Below are 19,016 nucleotides of genomic sequence, written 5' to 3'. Positions count from 1 at the left end.
CTTTCAATAAGTCATTCCATTAAAAAAATTTTTTGGCTTAAATAGTTTATACTGAGAATTCAGCCATCAGTTTTACTATTGCTTCTTTAAAGGTAAGTTTTTTCTTCATCTGTCTGATTTTAAGATTTTCTTATTGTCTTAGGTCTTCAGCAGTTTTACTGTGATGTGTCTACGTCTCTTTTTGTATTTATTTGCGAACGATTCATTCTTGAATCTGGTTTGAGCTTTAAAAAGTTAGTTTTGTAGCCATTGTTTCTTCAAGTATATGTCCTGCTTCATGATTTCATCACTTTTTGGAATTCCAGTTACATAAATGCTATATATTTTTCATCATCTTCCTTCTCTCTTTTGCTCTTCTGTATTTTCCATCCTTTTGTCTTTTGTGTGTCTGTACTTCAGTCTAGATATTTATTTTTGACCTACCTTCCTTAAGTTGTATGTAATCTAGTATTAAAGCCATGTATTGAGATCTTAATTCCAGTTATTGTATATTTTCATTGTAAAGCTTTTGATTCTCTTAATAGTTTTCAGAACTTTGCTGAAATTCTTTATCTTAACATCTACTGTCTTGAACATATTACTGTTACAAAGTTCAGGTCTGATAACTAATTAATCTCATTTTTTTCTTACTTTCTTTTCCCCTCTGTTTTGATTATGTGGTTTATGGTCTTGTTTTTTGGTATGCTTGATAAATTTTTTTTAACTTTGTTATAGAAAAACTTAGTCATGTGTAGAAGTAGGAAGGTTCATAGCAATGATGTTTATGAATCTGTCACTCAATCAATAATTACTAGCTCATAGACAATTTTGTTTCATTTGTATCCTCCTCATTCCCTTTCCCCCACCCACTGTATGATTTTCAAGCAAATCCAAGTATTATATGTTACCTGTATACATTTCAGTGTAGTTCTCTAAAAGACAAATACTTTAAAAATACATAACCACAAAAAAAAAATACATAACCACAATATCATCATTACAACTAAAAAATTAAGAGTAATGTAATACAAAACATCTAGTGGTCAAATTTCCCTCATTGTCTGAATTTTTTAAAGTTTTATTTAATTTTTCCTTTAAATTTTGAATCAAGGTTCAGATAAAGTCTATTGTAGTTGCTGATTTTTTTTTTTTTCTTCCCTGCTGCACAGCTTGCGGGATCTTAGCTCCCCGAACAGGGATTGAACCTGCACCCTTGGCAGTGAAAGCATAGAGTCCTAACCACAGGACTGCCAGGGAATTCCCAAACTTATTCATCTTGTAACTAGAAGTTTGTACCCTTTGACCAACATCGTCCCATTTCTTCCACCCCCCACTCTCCTGGCAACCGCCTTTCTACTCTCTTTTTCTGTGAGTTCAGCTTTTTAAGATTTCATGTATAAGTGAGAATATATAATGTTTGTCTTTCTCCGACTGACTTCACTCAGCATAATGCCTTCAAGGTCCATCCATGTTGTCACAGATGCCTGAATTTATTCCATTATATATATGTACCACAGCTTCCTTATCCATTCATCCATCAGTGGACACGTAGGTTGCTTCCATTTCTTGGCTTTTTGTTGTGAATAATGCTGCATTGAACATGGGGGAATTACTATCTCTTTTAGATAGTAATCCATTTCCTTTGGATATGTACCCATAAGTGGGATTGCTAGATCATGTTCTATTTTTGCATTTTTTTGAGGAACCTCCATACTGTTTTACACTGTGGCTGTACCAATTTACATTCCCACTTACAGTCCACCAGGGTTCCCTTTTCTCCAAATCATCAAAAACACTTGTTATCATTTGTCTTTTTTTTTTTTTTTCCTGGTATGTGGGCCTCTCACTGTTGTGGCCTCTCCCGTTGTGGAGCACAGGCTCCGGATGCGCAGGCTCAGCGGCCATGGCTCATGGGCCTAGCCGCTCTGTGGCATGTGGGGTCTTCCCAGACCGGGGCACGAACCCGTGTCCCCTGCATCGGCAGGCGGACTCCCAACTGCTGCGCACCCAAGGAAGCCCATCATTTGTCTTTTTGATGATGGCCATTCTAACAGATGTGAGGTGATAGCTCATTGTAGTTGATTTGCAGTTCCCTGATGATTTGTGGTGTTGAACATCTTTTATGTTCCTGTTGGCTATTTGTATGTTGTCTTTGGAAGACTGTCTATTCGGGTCATTTGCCGTTTTTTAATTGGTTATTTGATTTTTTTTGCTATTGAGTTGTATGAGTTTCTTATATATATTTTTTAAATTTTTTATTATTTTTAAAGATTTTTTTGATGTGGACCATTTTTAAAGTCTTCATTGATTTTGTTACAGTATTGCTTCTGTTTTTTATGTTTTGGTTTTTTGGCTGTGAGGCATGTGGGATCTTAGCTCCCCGACCAGGGATCGAACCTGCACCCCCTGCATTGGAAGGCGAAGTCTTAACCACTGGACTGCCAGGGAAGTCTCCTTTATATATTCTAGGTATTAACTGTTTATAAGATAAATGGTTTGCAAGTATTTTCTCCCATTCTGTAGGTTGATTGTTTCTTTTGCTGTGCAGAAGCTTCTTAGTTTGATGTAGTCCTACTTGTTTATTTTGTTTTTGTTGCTTGTGCTTTTGGTTGTGATAGCCAAAAATTTGTTACCAAAACCACTGTAAAGTAACTTTCCTTCTCTGTTTTTGGTTTTAGGTCTTATATTTGAGTCTTTAATCCATTTTAAGTTAATTTTTGTGTATGGTGTAAGATAAGGATCCAGTTTCACTCTGTTGTGTGTAGCTATTCAGTTTTCCCAACACCATGTATTGAAGACTGTTCTTTCCCCGTTGAATATTCTTGCCTCACTTGCCAAATATTAGTCAACCATTTACGCATGAGTTTATTTCTGACCTTTTCATTCTGTTCCGTTGGTCTGTGTGTCTCTTTTTATTCCAGTACTGTTTTATCATAATTGTTTTAAAATTATCATAATTTTGTAATATAATTTGAAATCAGGAAGTGTGATGCCTCTAGCTTTGTTCTTTCTTAGGTTTGCTCTGACTATTCGGAGTCTTTTGTTGTTTCATGTGAATTTTAGGATTTTTTTTTTTTTTCTTTTTCCTTGAAAGATGCCACTGAAAGTTTGAGGGATGTCATTGAACTTTTAAATGGTTTTGGGTAGTATGGACATTTTAACAATATTAATTCTTCTGCTTTGTGAACATAGGATATCTTTCCATTTATTTGTGTCTTCTTTCATTTCCTTCATCATTTTCTTGTAGTTTTCACCTTCTTGCTTAAGTTTACTTCTAAGTATTTATTTTTGATGTTATTGTAAATGGGATTGTTTTCTTTCTTTTTCAGGTAGTTCACTGTTAGTGTATTGAAATGTAACTGATTATGTTGATATTGTATTCTGCAACTTTACTGGATTTGTTTATTTAGTTTTTTGTTTGTTTTTGGTGGAGTCTTTAGGATTTTTTTATATATGAGATCATGTCATCTACAAACATGATACTCATCTCAGGTATGAATCCCACTTGATGATGGTGTATAATGCTTTTAATGTGCTGTTGAAGTTGGTTTGCTAGTATTTTGTTGAAGAATTTTTACATGTATGTTCATCAGGAATATTGACCCGTAATTTTCTTTTCTTGTATCCTCATTGGGCTTTGGTATCAGGGTAATGCTGGCTTTCACTGTAAAATGAGTTTGGGAGTGTTCCTTGCTCTTCAGTTTTTTTTAAGGATTTGAAAAGGATTGGTGTTAATTATTCTTTAAATGTTTGGTAGAATTCACCTGTGAAACCATCTGGTCCTTGGCTTTTCTTTGTTGGGAGGTTTTGATTACTAATTCAATTCCCTTACTCATTATTGGTCTGTTCACATTTTCTATTTCTTCATGGTTCAGTCTTTGTAGGTTGTATGTTTCTAGATATTTATCCATTTTTCTAGGTTGTCTAATTTGTTGGCTTATAATTGTTCATAGTAGTCTCTTAAGATCCATCAGTTGTAATACCTCAGTTGTCTCCTCTGTCATTTCTGATTTTGAGTGCTTTCTCTTCTTTTCTTAGTCTAGCTAAGGATTTGTCCATTTTTTTTAATCTTCTTAAAGAACCAGCTTTTAGTTTCATGGATTCTTTTCCTGTTTTTCAAGTTTCTATTTCCTTTATTTCTGTTCTGATGTTTGTTATTTTCTTCCTTCAGCTAACTTTGGGCTTAGTTTGTTCTTTTTCTGGGCTTAGTTTGTTCTTTTTCTAGTTTCTTGAGGTGTAAAGTTAGGTAGTTTATTTGAGGGTTTTTTTCCCCCCCTTAACATAACATTTATCTCTGTAAGTTTCTCTCTTAAAACTATGTTTGCTGCATTCCCTAAGTTTTGGTATGTTGCATTTCCACTTTTGTCTCAAGATATTTTTTGATTTCCCTTTTGACTACTTTGACTCATTGGTTGTTCATATATACGTTGTATATTTTATTTTTTAAAAATATTTATTTATTTGGCTGTGCCAAATCTTGGTCACAGCACGCAGGATCTTTAGTTGTTGCGTGTGGGCTCCTTTTTTTTTTTTTAAGTTGCAGCATATGGGATCTTTTTAGTTGTGGCATGCGGGATCTTTAGTTGCAGCATGCAAACTCTTAGTTGTGGCATGTGGGATCTAGTTCCCTGACCAAGGATCAAACCTGGGCCCCCTGCATTGGAAGCGTGGAGTATTAGCCACTGGACCACCAGGGAAGTCCCAGTATGTTGTTTAATATCCATGTATTTGTGAATTTTCCAGCTTTCCTCCTGTTTCTCATCTCTATTTTATACCACTGTGGCTTGAAAAGATAATTGGTATGATTTCTATCTTCTTAAATTTGCTAAGACTTCTTTTTTGACCTAACATATGACCTGGAGAATGTTCCATATGTGCTTGAGGAGAATGTGTGTTCTGCTGTTGGATGGAATGTTCTATGTATGTCTGCTAGGCTCATTTGTTGTAAAGTATAGTTCAAGTTCATTGTTTCCTTGTTGATCTTCTGTCTGATCTATCCATTGTTGAAAGTGGGATATTGAAGTTTCTTACTATTTTTGTATTATTTCTCTCTTCGGATCTGTTAGTATGTGCTTAATATATTTAGATACTCTGATGGGTGCATATATATTTGCTGTTTTTGTATTCTCTTGATAAATTCACCTCTTTATCATCATAAAATGACCTTCTTTGTCTTCTGTTACAGACTTAGGCTTAAAGTGTATTTTGTGTGGTATAAATACAGCTATTCCTTCTTTCTTTTTGTTTCCATTTGCATGGAATATATTTTTCCATCCCTTCACCTTGAATCTGTGTGTGTCCTTAAAGTTGTAGTGAGTCTCTTTCATGCCACATCTAGTTGGATCCTGTATTTTTTTTAAAATTAATTTATTTAATTTTTGGCTTCTCATTTTGTGTATTTTTCTGATTTCATTGAATTGTTTTTTTGTATTTTCTTGTAGCTCACTGGTCTTCCTTAAAACAACTTCTTTGAATTATTTATTGGACAAATTGCAGGTCTCCATTTTTTTGGAATTGGTTACTTGAAAATTATTGTGTTCCCTTAGTGGTTTAATGTCACCTTGATTTTTCATGTTCCATGATGTCTTGAATTGCTGTTTTTGCATGTGGAGAAGCAGTCATTTCCTCCAGTTTTTACTGACTGGCTTTGGGAGAGACATATCTTCTGATAGCCCTGTTAAGAATTCTGAGCCTAGGGCTTCCCTGGTGGCGCAGTGGTTAAGAATCCACCTGCCAGTGCAGGGGACACACAGGTTCAAGCCCTGGTCCAGGAAGATCCCACATGCCGTGGAGTAACTAAGCTCGTGTGCCACAACTACTGAGCCTGCGCTCTAGAGCCCACGTGCCGCAACTACTGAAGCCCGTGTGCCTAGAGCCCGTGTCCCACAACAAGAGAAGTTGCTGCAATGAGAAGCCCGCGCACTGCAACAAAGAGTAGCCCCCACTCGACGCAACTAAAGAAAGCCCTCGCGCAGCAACAAAGACCCAATGCAGGCATAAATAAATAAATGAACGAATGAATGGATTCTGAGTGTTTCTCAGACCTTTATTGATTGATTCATTGATTGATTGCGTTGAGTCTTCATTGCTGCGCTTGAGCTTTCTCTAATTACAGCGAGCAGGGACTATTCTTCATTGCAGTGTGTGGGCTTCTCATTGTGGTGGCTTCTCTTGTTGCGGAGCACGGGCTCTAGGCGTGCAGGCTTCAGTAGTTACGGCACGCGGGCTCATTAGTTGTGGCTCATGGGCTCTAGAGTGCAGGCTCAGTAGTTGTGGCACACAGGCTTAGTTGCTCCGCAGCATGTGGAATCTTCCCAGACCAGGGCCTGAACCCATGTCCCCTGCATTGACAGGTGGATTCTTAACCTCTGCGCCACCAGGGAAGTCCATCTCAGACCTTTTTTTTTTCATTTGCGGTACGTGGGCCTCTCACTGCTGTGGCCTCTTCCGTTGTGGAGCACAGGCTCCGGACGCACAGACTCAGCGGCTGTGGCTCACGGTCCCAGCTGCTTCGCGGCATGTGGGATCTTCCCGGACCAGAGCACGAACCCGTGTTCTCTGCATCGGCAGGCGGACTCTCAACCACTGCGCCACCAGGGAAGCCCCATCTCAGACCTTTTTTAACGGATATATCTGCTCCTCATTTCTTGTTCTGTTTTGGAAGGTAATTCTAAGATTGTTGCTGTCTCCTGATCATACAAAGCCAGATTGAGTGCTGACAGTCTCTCATGTGCTTTTCCTACAGCAGTGCTGAATTCTCAAGTTTGTGTACTTTCTCCCACTTCTGCAGGGTCTGGACAGCTTTTTGCACATGCTGTTAATTGTCTGTGAAGGTTTGCTTTTGCTGCCCTTAGGGGTGCAGACAAGGAGCCAGCCACAGGGTGGGAGTGTGTGTGAGTGAGGTACATGGAGAGTTGGGGGTTCTTATGTGGGTTGGGGGCATCCTCAGACAAGATCTTTCTTGGCACTGTGCTGTGCTGCCTTGGGAGAAGGGTGTCACAGGTAAAGTGAAACTGTTCCTCTTACTCTCTTCAGTGTGTCCAGTCTTGGATTTTATTTTATTTTAATTTTTGCTTCGGAAATTCTCTGCCGTACTCCCAGACTTTCACAAAGGCACTGTTGTCCATGGTGATTGTCAGCATCAGTGTTCTTTGGGAGGAAGATGGTAGAAAACTTACATTTTACTATTTTGATGACATCACTCTCTGCTGATGTACTTTATATGACCAAAGCTTAGATTTTTTTTTGTATAACTTTATTAAAATGGAAATAAACTTTATGTGCTATGTGTATCTGACATTTTTTTCATTTAGTATATCACTGTAAGTTATCTGTGTTGCTTATTAGCGTATTAGAAGTTTGCTGCTTTTTACAGTTGAATAGAAAACTATAATTTTTTTTAAATCAGTCCACTCTTTGGACAGGTGATTTGTTTTTAGTTTGAGGCTGCTTGAATAATTTGTTTTGTTTATTTTGCTTTTTGTTTTTGTTTGTTTTGTTTTGCTTGGTTGGTTATCTGCCTGGACTAATTTTATAGATTCTGGCTGCCCTGCTGTTTATAGTCACTGACATGTGTTTTTTTTTTTTTTAAATACATAATTCTTATCCTTTTTTGTTCTTGCTATTTATCTGTTGAAGAAACTACTGATTCCATGGATCATTTAGCCCATAAAGGTTTTTTGTTTTGGATGTTGCTTATTGTATCCTTGTGGGATTATTGAACATGTTTTTCTGTCTCCTCTATTTCTGTAATTTGATTATTAGATTTAGAGGCTTGATCAGATTTCGATTAGATTTCTTGGCAAGACTTTTATAGAATGTGTTGTATTCTTCCATCAGAGGGCAAAAAATGTCATGTTGTTGCTTTTTTTTGTACTGCCAGCAACCATTGCCTAGATCTTTTATTTCATTTGTAGTTGCAGAATGGTGATATTCGAATCCTATCATTTTTCTTCATCAGCTGGTCTGTTGCTATAAGGAGAAACTTCCTTTTATTACCCATTTAGTTACTTTGAATTACCATTAGTACAGGAAGGCAGGGTAAATGTCTCATTTTCCCCTTTTATTTACCAGTTTTCAAACAGTGAGTTCTTTAAAATTTTAACATTTGATTGGTAATTGGTCCCTTTTTGAGGATCATTATAAAATTATGTAATTAAAAATAATGTTTTTGCCTTTATTCACCTAACTTTTGGGGGGTTATTTCATATTAGTTTATAAAGAGCATTTCCCTCCACTTTTTTTTTTCTGATGCATAGTTTTCCATTGTCAGGATGAATTTAACTTGTTTTCTATTGATAGGCATCTAGGTTATTTCCAGTCTTCTGGTATTAAGAACAATGCTAAGTTGAATATCAACGAGTATTATTTTGGATGAGAAAAAAATGTGTAGAAAATGATGCTTAAAATAATACTCAGAGTTATCAGTGCATTCTTTTATTTATTTATTTGTTTGTTTGTTTTTGGCTATGTTGGGTCTTCATTGCTGCACCCAGGCTTTCTCTAGTTGCGGCGAGCGGGGGCTACTCTTCATTGCTGTGCGTGGGCTTTGCATTGCGGTGGCTTTTCTTGTTGTGGGGCACGGGCTCTAGGTGCATGGGCTTCCGTGGTTGTGGCACACAGGCTCAGTAATTGTGGCTCGTGGGCTCTAGAGTGCAGGCTCAGTAGTTGTGACGTACGGGCTTAGTTGCTCCACGGCATGTTGGATCTTCCTGGACCAGGGCTTGAACCCATGTCCCCTGCATTGGCAGGTGGATTCTTAACCACTGCGCCACCAGGGAAGCCCAGTGCATTTTTGATTTTGATAAATATTGTCAAATTGTTTTTACTGATGTATGAAAGCACTTGTTTTCTCTTGAGTTTATCAAGACTAGGTATTATTTAAACTCTTTGCAAACCTGGTAAGAAAAATAATAGTGTTTCAGTGGTATGTTTGAACCCCATGTGTATCATTTTTTCTTTTTTTAATCCCTTTTTTCTTCAGTTTTTCTTTTCCAATCTGTTTTTTGAACTCAGAGATTACTCTTTCGTAAAAACTTTTCCTGGCTTGTAGTTCCTTTGAAGTTTGCTTTTTCGTTGTTTTTATCTGTAATTGAACTTTTTATATGCTCAGACGTATCAATTTAGAACACTTTAAGAATGCCAGTCTTTGTTTCTGCCATCTTCTATACTGTTATCTAGTGTTTCAGTTGGCTTTAAAGACTCCCAGACTACAGACAGCACCTGACTTATGACGGTTTGGCTTACAACTTTTCAACTTTCTGATGGTGAGAAAGTGATATACATGCACTGGAAACTGTACTTTGAAGTTTGGTCTTTTCCTGGGCTAGCGATATGGGTATGATACTCTTGGCTTAAGGATGGACAGCAGCAGTAAGCTGTAGCTCTCAGTCAGCCTTGCTCTCAGTCAACTTTGCAGTCATGAGGGTAAACAGCTGATACACTTAGCCATTCTGTACCCATAGGTCCATTCTGTTTTTCCCTTTAAGTACAGTATTTAATAAATTGCATTAGATATTCAACACTTTACTATAAAATAGGCTTCGTGTTAGATGATTTTATCCAGCTGTAGGCTGATGGAAGTGTTCTGAGTGTATTTAAGGTAGGCTAGGCTAAGCTGTGATGTTTGGTGGGTTAGGTGTAATAAATGCATTTTCACAATTTATGGTATTTTCAACTTAAAATGAGTTTATCGAGATGTAATTCCATTGTAAGTTGAGAAATAGCTGTAATAAGTATTTTATTTTGTTAATATTTTGTCAGTTTGCTTATTTAGGTTTACCCATGTATTTATGTCCTTCTTTACCATTTTTCTTTCTTCTTGCTCTTAGATTCTTGGCCTTTTTCTTTTTTTTTCTTTTGAGGAACCTCGTAATCTTTTTAAAATTTGATTTTCTATTCATGGCTTATCAATGATAAGCATATCCATTTGTCCAAAGTTTTATTTCACCCTTCCTCTTGAGGTCTACCCTGGGTATCAAATTCTAGGTTGAGGTTTACTTGGGTGTAAAATTCTAGATTGGCCATTTTAATGTTTTGAAGATTTTATTCTTTCAGTCAGAAGTCTGCCTCTCAGAATCTGTATTTTTGTTACTCTATGTAGTCTTTTTTTCTTTGAAGCTTTTACTAAAACTTTCTATGACAAATTTCTAATATATGCAAAAGAATAATGTACTTACGGTATTAAAAGGTGAAATTTGTCTGGCAGTAGTTCATCCAAGTTCGTAACCATGTAGTACCTTTCTTTAATTGGCTTATATTCACTTAATTGTCCCTTTGAATAGTCTTTTAAATGTGTTTGTAACTAGGTCAAGTAGTAGATCATTTAACATTTTACTTTCAAGACAACAGGTCTTAAAGTATTCATGATTTATCAATGTTGATAGAATTTTCTGACAGCATCTTGTTACATAATTTAGTGAATCAAGCCTTAGATATATTAGCTGCTTCAACAGCTTTATTTTGTTTTCCCATTCTATTTAGCAGTTATCTAGTACACTATGTTTCTCTCTCTTAATTCTTCTTTTGCACATGATGATCCTTCTGACTAGGATTCCATCCCCTGTGGCCTTCTTTGCCATCACTCCCTCCTTCCTATTCCTTTCCTGCTGTCCTTCTTGCTTCCCTTTTTACTAACTTCTGTCTTTCAGTTAGTTGTTATTTCTTTTAGGGAACTTTCCTTAGTCCTTTCCAAGATTGTGTTTCCATGTCCTGCTTATTAGGTTAAAAAAAAAAAGTTGCAAAGAATTGATGCTGAGTTGTTTAAAAAAAGTTCTCTTGAACTAGGTATTGTTCAAACAGATTGGGAAGTTTTTAAAAAGTCTAGAAAGTGTTCTGTATTTAGATTGCTCTGCAACTTGAGTAAGTGTTTAAATTACTGTAATAGAATGCTGGAATGGAAATGATAGCCAATGCACTGCTTTTGTTTCTTTTGAAATATACGATGCAGAACTCTAGTCAGTGGACTGAAACCCTAAGAAAAGGCCCTATGTCAGAAGATTGGTGAATGTGTATTAATAAGTTTTAAAATCAAGCATTAGTCTCGTAATTTCTGTATACCCAAGGAACAACTCAGGCTAGGAGTGCTGGCTAGTACTGGTCCCCTGGAGCTGTCTGTACTTACGTTAGCCATTTTACCCACCTAGGTGGGTCTCAGCGGCTAACCTTGGTGCTGGCCAGGGTTCTGGATAGGGCCCAGGTTCTTGTAATTCCTGTTCTTTTGGGACTTCGCTGATAAGAAGTTATGTGAGGTTGTGTTCAGCACCTTAGGCTTGGTGAGCAGTCATGAATTTTTTCATCTGATGAGTTGTGAGATTGTATATGAGAATACTTACCCTTTACTTGGGGTAAGATCCGGGTCATGACTACTAATGGTTTCTCAGTAGATTCCTGGGTTATGCCTCCTGTCCTCTCATGTTTCCTTTTGGGGTGATGCTTGCCATCATACTATCATACTGTTCATTTCTGATCTTGAAGTTTTTATGAGCATTTTCTTCTTTTTAAATTTAAGTGACAAGAACCATTTACTTTTCACCCTATTTCCACCCTTCTACCTCACGCATTGTGTCAGTTGGGTACATTTCTTTCAGTTACTGAATTTCCTTGCTTTTGGGGAATGGCATCTCTGGCACCCAGGTATTACCCAGCCTTAATGTTTCCAATTCCACTTGGAAATCTTCTCTTGGGCTGTATTTGGTATTCTTTAGATCTATGTGACAATTCCTCCACCTTGCTCTTTTCCCAGTCCAGGTGGTTGGCCCTTTAGAGTTGGAATTACAGTTCCTCTTCTATAGGAAATAGGTGGAAAGATTTCTTGAACTTGCCTTCCTCCCTACTTCCTTTATTTGCTTATAAATATTATACTGTGGACTTTAATGGATCTTTGATTTGTAAAGATCAGTGGCTTCTTTTAAACTGCAGTGTGGGGTACTCTATCTCCCTTTTTTAAAATTAATTAAACATTCTTAAAATTGTAAAAAACACAACAAATTTTCTCATCTTCACCATCTTTTAAAATTACTGAAGTATAGTTCATTTACAGTGTTGTTCCTGGTGTACACAGAGTGATTCAGTTACACATATGTATTCTTTTTCATATTCTTTTTCAGTATAGGTTATTACAAGATACTGAATACAGTTCCCTCTACAGTAGGACCTCGTTTATCTCATCTTAACCATTTTTAAGTGTACAATTCAGTAGTGTTAAGAATATTCACATTGTTGGGACTTCCCTTGTGGTCCAGTGGGTAGGACTCTGTGCTCCCAACGCAGGGGCGCGGGTTCAATCCCTGGTCGGGCAACTAGATCCCATATGCATGCCACAACGAAGATCCCGCGTGTTGCAACTAAGACCCAGCACAGCCAAAATAAATAAATATTTTAAAAAAAGGATATTCACATTGTTATGCAACAGATCTTTAGAACTTTTTCATCTTGAAAACTAAAACTGTACCCATTAAACAACTCCTCATTTCTCTCTCCCCCTGACAACCACCATACTACTTTGTTTCTATGGATTTGATTACTCAAGATATCTCATTTAAGTAGAATCATACAGTATTTTGTCTTTTTGTGACTTTTTGTGGCTTATTTACTTAACGTGATGTTCTCAAGGTTCATTCATTTTGTAGCATGTGATGGGATTTCCTTCCTTTTTAAGGCTGAATAACATTCCTCTCTCTGTATACACCACTTTTTGTTTATTCATCTCTCTGTGTGCATTTGGGTTACTTATGTCTCTTGCCGATTGTGAATAATGCTGCTGTGAACATAGGTGTACAGATATCTCTTTGAGGTTCTGCTTTCAATTCTTTTTTCATATATATACCCAAAAGTGGGATTGCTGAATCATATGGTAATTCTTTTTAAAATGTTTTGAGGAACTGCTATATTCTTTTCAATAGTAATCGCACCAATTATTATTCCCACCAACAGTGCTCAAGGGTTTCAGTTTCTACATATCCTCATCTATACTTGTTATTTTATGATTTCTTTTTTAACAGTAGCCATCCTAAGGCGTGTGAAGTGATATCTCATTGTGGTTTTTATTTGTGTACTTAGTTTTGAAATCATGAAATGAGTCTTCCAACTTTGTTCTTGTTTTTCAAGATTGTTTTGGTTATTTGGGGTCCCTTGAAATTCCATACAAGTTTAAGGGTAGAATTTTCCATTTCTGCAAAAACGTTGGGATTTTGGTAGGGATTGTATTGACTCTATAGATCACTTCGGACATTATTGACATTTAATGATGTTAAATGTTCCATGAATATGAGATTTGTTCCTATTGTACCTGATATCTTTCAGCAACTTTTTGTAGTTGTCAGTTTTCAAGTCTTTCGCCTCCCTGGTTTAGTTTATTCCTAAGTTTTTTATTCTTTTTGATGGCTGTGTTCTTAATTTCCTTTTCAGATTGTTCATTATTAGTATATAGAAATGCAGTGGATTTTTGTACGTTGACTTTGTGTCCTGTCACTTTACTGAAATCATTTATTCTAACAGTTGTGTGTGTGTGTTTGTGTGGACTATAGCGGTTCCTACATATAAAATCATACCACCCATGAACAGAGGTAATTTTAGTACTTCCTTTCCAATTTCTTCTTCTTGCCTAATTGCTCTGACTAGAACTTCTGGTAGTGTGTTGAATAGAAGTTGTGAAAGCAGCTAGTTTGTCTTGATCCTGATCATAGAGTAGAAGCTTTCAGTCTTTCACTGTTGAGTATGATGTTTGCTGTCTGGAGAAGTCTATTTTGTCTGGCTCTGATAAGATGTACTTCCCTTCCCTTTCTGGTTATGGGGTAGATATAATGAAATAGTAAGCTTATGTTGGTGAGCAGTTAGGTTGCCAGTTGGGCCTCAGGTGGGGTACGTGTTTCTCACCACACGTGTGCGTTTCCCAGAATGTGTGCCATTTGCATTTTGTGTTAGAGAAGGATATGATCTTTGCAACCACTCTGTTCCCTGTGTTTTCAGGCCGGGGAAGGAAAACTGTTACTGTCTACTGTGGTCTCTTCTTCTTGATGAAATCACACAAGCCAAGAGCTTGCTTTTAGTAGTTACCTTATCTTATCCCCCACTATATCTTACTTCGTCATGGTTGCTAGGTTTTGTTGTTGGGATCTTCTTCCTGATGGGCATTAGTGTCTTTGGCTTCCAGGGCCGCCTCAGGTGCTGTTTACCTTGTTACCTATTTGTTTGGCATATACTCTTGCCCTGTGATTTTTCCTTCTTTCTCTGCCCAAGAGAATTTTTTTACCTGCCTTCGTCTAGTCAGTATTATCAGAGAGAAATCTTCCAACCTCCTACTTGGACTTCAAGCATTTCTGGAGCTGAGTAAGGGAAGAGTGCTGTAAGTCTCAACATGGAGTATATAGTCTGATCTAGAACAAGGTGAGGTTTTTTTTAAAACGAAAATTAAGACATACGCAGTTGGTAAATAGAGGGATGATATTAATATAATGGAACATCTTAATGGTTCATATGGGATTTCCCCCATCACATTAATGTTTTATAGTGATTCATGCAAGCTTTCTTGTGATTAAAGAGAGGACCCTACTGGTACATGAGAAAACAGTAACAAAGCTGACATTCCTCAAAAATGCCTTCTTGTGCATACAGTGATTGGTTTATTGCCTTCAGGGACCCCTGTGTTTTCTACTTTGTAGAGCTGTGTGGAGAAGGAAGTAGGTGCCAAGTCATTAAAATGATGGAGCTATGAGGATGGTTATATTTGATGTTTAATTTTTTTTGGAAATGACCTTTATTAGAATTGAATTTCCTCAGGCACGTTCATATCAAAAGATGAAGCATGAACGTCATGGGTTAAAGTTGCAGAAGATTGATTGACACTGGTTAGTGCAGATACCAGTAGAGATTTAACTGTGCTAGTATTTTTTTAAATTTTAAATCAGACTAGTTATTGGTTTTGTCAGTGTTCTGGTTATAAAGTTTCATAGGTTTTGAGTAGTCTGCTTCTAATGTTTTATTGTTAGTCTCATTTTCTTTATTGTAAGGTTTTATATCACATGAGGCTTCTTAGCAGTGCTTACATGACACAGTAGGAAATGCCTGTACAGAGAGATTAAATGTTTTCAGTATGATACCTCCTGGCTTTCAGCTACGTGATTGTGCAAAACCCAGCTCTCTCTGGTTCAACATCTCCGGAGAGGAAACATAGTCTTTTAGAGATCGTGTGTGTGTGTGTGTGTGTGTGTGTGTGTGTGTGTGTGTGTGTGTGTGTTGGGGGGGGTGATGAGGGTTTGTCTAACTGCTTCTTAATAAGACTTTAATATTTTTTAGCCCCACTTGTATTCCTTCTTTTAGAAGTACTCAGTGTTTCTAATTCCTGAGGCTCTCTGAGACAAAGTTAGCATCGAATTGGTCAATAATTAACCAAGATTTATTTTCTTTAGTGAAAGCAAAAAAAAAAAAATTATTGGAAATATTTGTATTTGTAAATCTAGCTTTTTTTTTAAGTGCTGACTTTTTTTTTTGGCCATGCCTTGTGGCACGTGGGGATCTTAGTTCCCTGGCCGGGGATTGAACCCATGCCTCCTGCAGTGGAAGCCTGGAGTCTTAACCATTGGACCACCAGGGAAGTCCCTGTTGGCTTTAATATTGGTTTGGCATTATTTATTCATAATATAAAAGTTACTTTTTCTATTTTCTTTCAGTATCCGATATAGAAGGTGGTGATGGACTGCAGCTCAGAAAGGAACATACTCTCAAAATATTTGCTTATATCAATTCCTGGACACAGAGGTATGCATCTTTATGTATTTTGAAGAGTAACTTTGTCAGTTGTGTTTTGTTTTACATTTTTATTTTTTGTTTTTGGCCATGCCACATGGCTTGTGGGATCTTAGTTCCTTGACCAGGGTAGGAACCCGTGCCCCCTGCAGTGAAAGCACGGAGTCCTAACCACTGGACCACTTGGGAATTCCCAGTTGTATTTTATTTTATTTTTTATTTATTTATTTTTGGCTGCGTTGGGTCTTCATTGCTGCACGCGGGTTTTCTCTAGTTGTGGCAAGTGGGGGCTACTTTTCGTTGCCGTGCATGGGCTTCTCATCGCGGTGGCTTCTCTTGTTGCAGAGCATGGGCTCTAGGCATGCGGGCTCAGTAGTTGTGGCTCGTGAGTTCTAGAGCCACAGGCTCAGTAGTTGTGGTGCACGGGCTTAGTTGCTTGGCGGCATGTAGAATCTTCCCAGACCAGGGCTTGAACCCATGTCCCCTGCATTGGCAGGCAGATTCTTAACCACTGAGCCACCAGAGAAGCCCATAAATGAAATTTTGATATGTACAGTTTTAGGTAGTAATTTGTAGGCTTCATTAGAATATCAAAGGATGTAGAGACTCTCTGCCTTTATATCATGCTGTTCTAGAATATAGTGATTAAGAGTAGTATGGCCTTGGAGCCAGATAGATGTGGCTTCCAGTCCTGCTTCATCACTTGTGTACTAGGTGATTATGACAAATTAGTTAACTTCTGTAAGCTCTTACCTCCTCATTTGTGAAATGAGTAATAATAAAGCTACTACTATCTTCATGAGGTTGTGAAGAAACAAAATACTTAACATGGTGTCTGACAAAAGAACTTAATAAATACCTATTTTAATTAAAATTAAAATACCTATTTTAATTAAAATTGTTGAAACATTTTAGAAAATGAAATATATATTGAAGGGTACATAAGCTAAGGCATGAAAAGTCAAATTGGAAAATAGTGTGTAATATTTATAATTCTATTCACATGTTAGTAAGTATTAACAGTTTTTAGCTGATAGTAAAAAGTACCAAAAAGTAGAATGTTACACTCTTAATTGTTCATGCTGATAGAAGAGAGAAATGACAATAAAATATACAGTTGGATCACAGTGCTTTAGAGTAAAAATTTTTTGCCTGTTTCCCTGCTCTGCCCTCCCCCCATCCTGTTTCTCTCTAGGGCATCAAAAAATATTGTCCAGATTAAGACTGTGGTTCTTGTAGGGGATAAAAAGCTACTAATAAAGCACAGTTAATTTACAAAAGAAATTCTTAACTTGGTGGCCCATGACCATGGAAGGTCCATAAATGTACCTTAGTGCACAAATGGATCGGATCCATGACATTTCATACAAAATGTTCTCTGTAGATTTTCTGGGAGAAAAGTGTTAACTTTCAAAAGATTATCAATAATCAAGAATCATTTTTTCTAATATGTTGGTTGACCAGAATATAGCTGAAGGAGAATGTTCACTTAAAAAAACAATATGTTAAGAATTTAATATTTATAGAAATTTCAAAGGCTTTAATATTTTATAATTTTCCTTCTATTTAAATGATATACTCATTGTGAAAGTCTTTTAGAAAATACAGAAAATTAAAATTTAAAAAAAAAATGCCATCACCCAGAGTAACAACTGGTAACTTTCTTTTGGTATAACCTTGGTATGAGATTGGGAACAGTACAGTTTAAAATTTTACAAAAATGTGATTATAAAACTTGTATGCTTTATAATCTGATTTTTTTCATGTGAACTATGATCAGTCTCTGTGTCATCAAATATTATGTCATCATTTTTATTAATAATTGCTGCATCACAGTAATATAGCTGCCACTTCTTTGTTTTGTTTGTAAGATTCAGGGAGTTAGTTATGTATATTACTTTAACAGATTGTCATTATTTTATTTTATTAATATTGGAATGAAATGGGAGGAAAATGAATCCAGAGAATGGGGAGAGAATATTAGGAGAATAAATGAAAGAATATAAATTTGCAAAAGAGCATACATGGCTCTGAAAGGAATGTCGTGCATGATGAAGGCATTGATACCACACAGCAAAATTCTTCTTGTTGGAATTGTTGCTGGTTTTTGTTTGACTTGTTTAAAGCCTATTACAAAACAGGCTTATGTTTTATATCTTGCAGATGCCTCAGTAGGCATTCAAGGTTCCTCGTTGTCTTCTACCTGTCTACTTTTTACCTTTATTTCAGGATTTCTCCCCTGAAATAATTCTGGGTGCTAGCTAGGCGGAGGTTCTGTCAGATCTTTGTATTTTCAGGCTAAAAATTTCACCTTTCACACCTGTCATTTGTACTTAAAGTTTGAGGCTGTTGCTTATTTTTATTGTTTTATTAAACTTTTATTTTTTATAACAGTTTTAGACACTATTGCTTTTGAACAGGTTAATGTATGTTCTCCACTCTTTAAGGGTCTACTTTATATTTTGGAATTAAGAAATTTGACCAGTGGGATATTGATATTGACCACTATTAAAGTAGTGTTTTTCAGAAATTAGCTCATAAATAAAAAAACTTTCGCTATGGTTGGATACTGTAGATGAACAGTCCTTTCATGTGTTCAGCAGTACCAGACCAGGAAAATGTTAGATCCATTCGAAGATTTGTTAGATGGAATTATGGAATCCAGGTTAAAATAATTTAATTTTGACATGTAGCTTCCTCGTGAATGTTAGTAGTTTTATTAATTGAAGCTACATATTTTGTTAGTCATTTAGAAATTTTTATCATTGTGTGTTCTTAAATGTAAGCGTATTCCACTCAGATAGGCAGCATATAACTCTACTTAGGTAGTAAAGTCTTATCAGGTGGGTAATAACGGGAAGGACTGAGAAGAAAATAGGATAAGCTCAGATGGTGAAAGGTAATGTATGATATTGGTGTACAAATACAGTATGTACAGAGTTTAAAAAATAAAATGGTAGGGAAAGGCCTATAATATAAAAGTCCATTGTCCCCTATCTCCTCAGCCCCATTTCTGTTTTCAACTTTTTGAGATGTTGGTTTTGATACTAACTTTTATGTTCTGAAATAATATTATATTGCTGTTGCTTTATCTGTCAATTTTAGGTATAATCTGTGAACTTCCTTTTCTGATATATAAAGATTTCACCCATTTACCCTTCCCCGTCCTCTCAATATAGTTACATCAGTTCTTGAGGTAGTTCTAAAAACAAAAATAATGCTCAGTTATTAGCCAAAAAAGATTCTGTGGTTCATTTTATATTTTACAAGATATAAATTGTTGTTTTTCTTTT

The 19,016-nt window shown here is 36.5% G+C and overlaps 1 protein-coding gene across 4 annotated transcripts in view; it reads left to right on the top strand.

Annotated features, from left to right (window-relative positions):
- The window catches only part of USP34 (ubiquitin specific peptidase 34), a 232,132-nt gene that overhangs the window by 23,047 nt on the left and 190,069 nt on the right, over positions 1–19,016 (top strand). For all 4 annotated transcript variants that reach the window (XM_082851536.1, XM_082851535.1, XM_082851537.1 and 1 more), the window contains exon 2: positions 15,648–15,735. In XM_082851536.1, coding sequence (XP_082707662.1) covers positions 15,648–15,735 — 88 coding nt within the window. The remainder of the gene's footprint in view (positions 1–15,647; positions 15,736–19,016) is intronic.

This window comes from Leucopleurus acutus (assembly GCF_964270905.1).
Source record: "Leucopleurus acutus genome assembly, chromosome: 12".
NCBI classification, from domain to species: domain Eukaryota; kingdom Metazoa; phylum Chordata; class Mammalia; order Artiodactyla; family Delphinidae; genus Leucopleurus; species Leucopleurus acutus.
The sequence above is the reverse complement of the archived record's forward strand: the minus strand, read 5'-3'. Positions and strand labels throughout refer to the sequence as shown.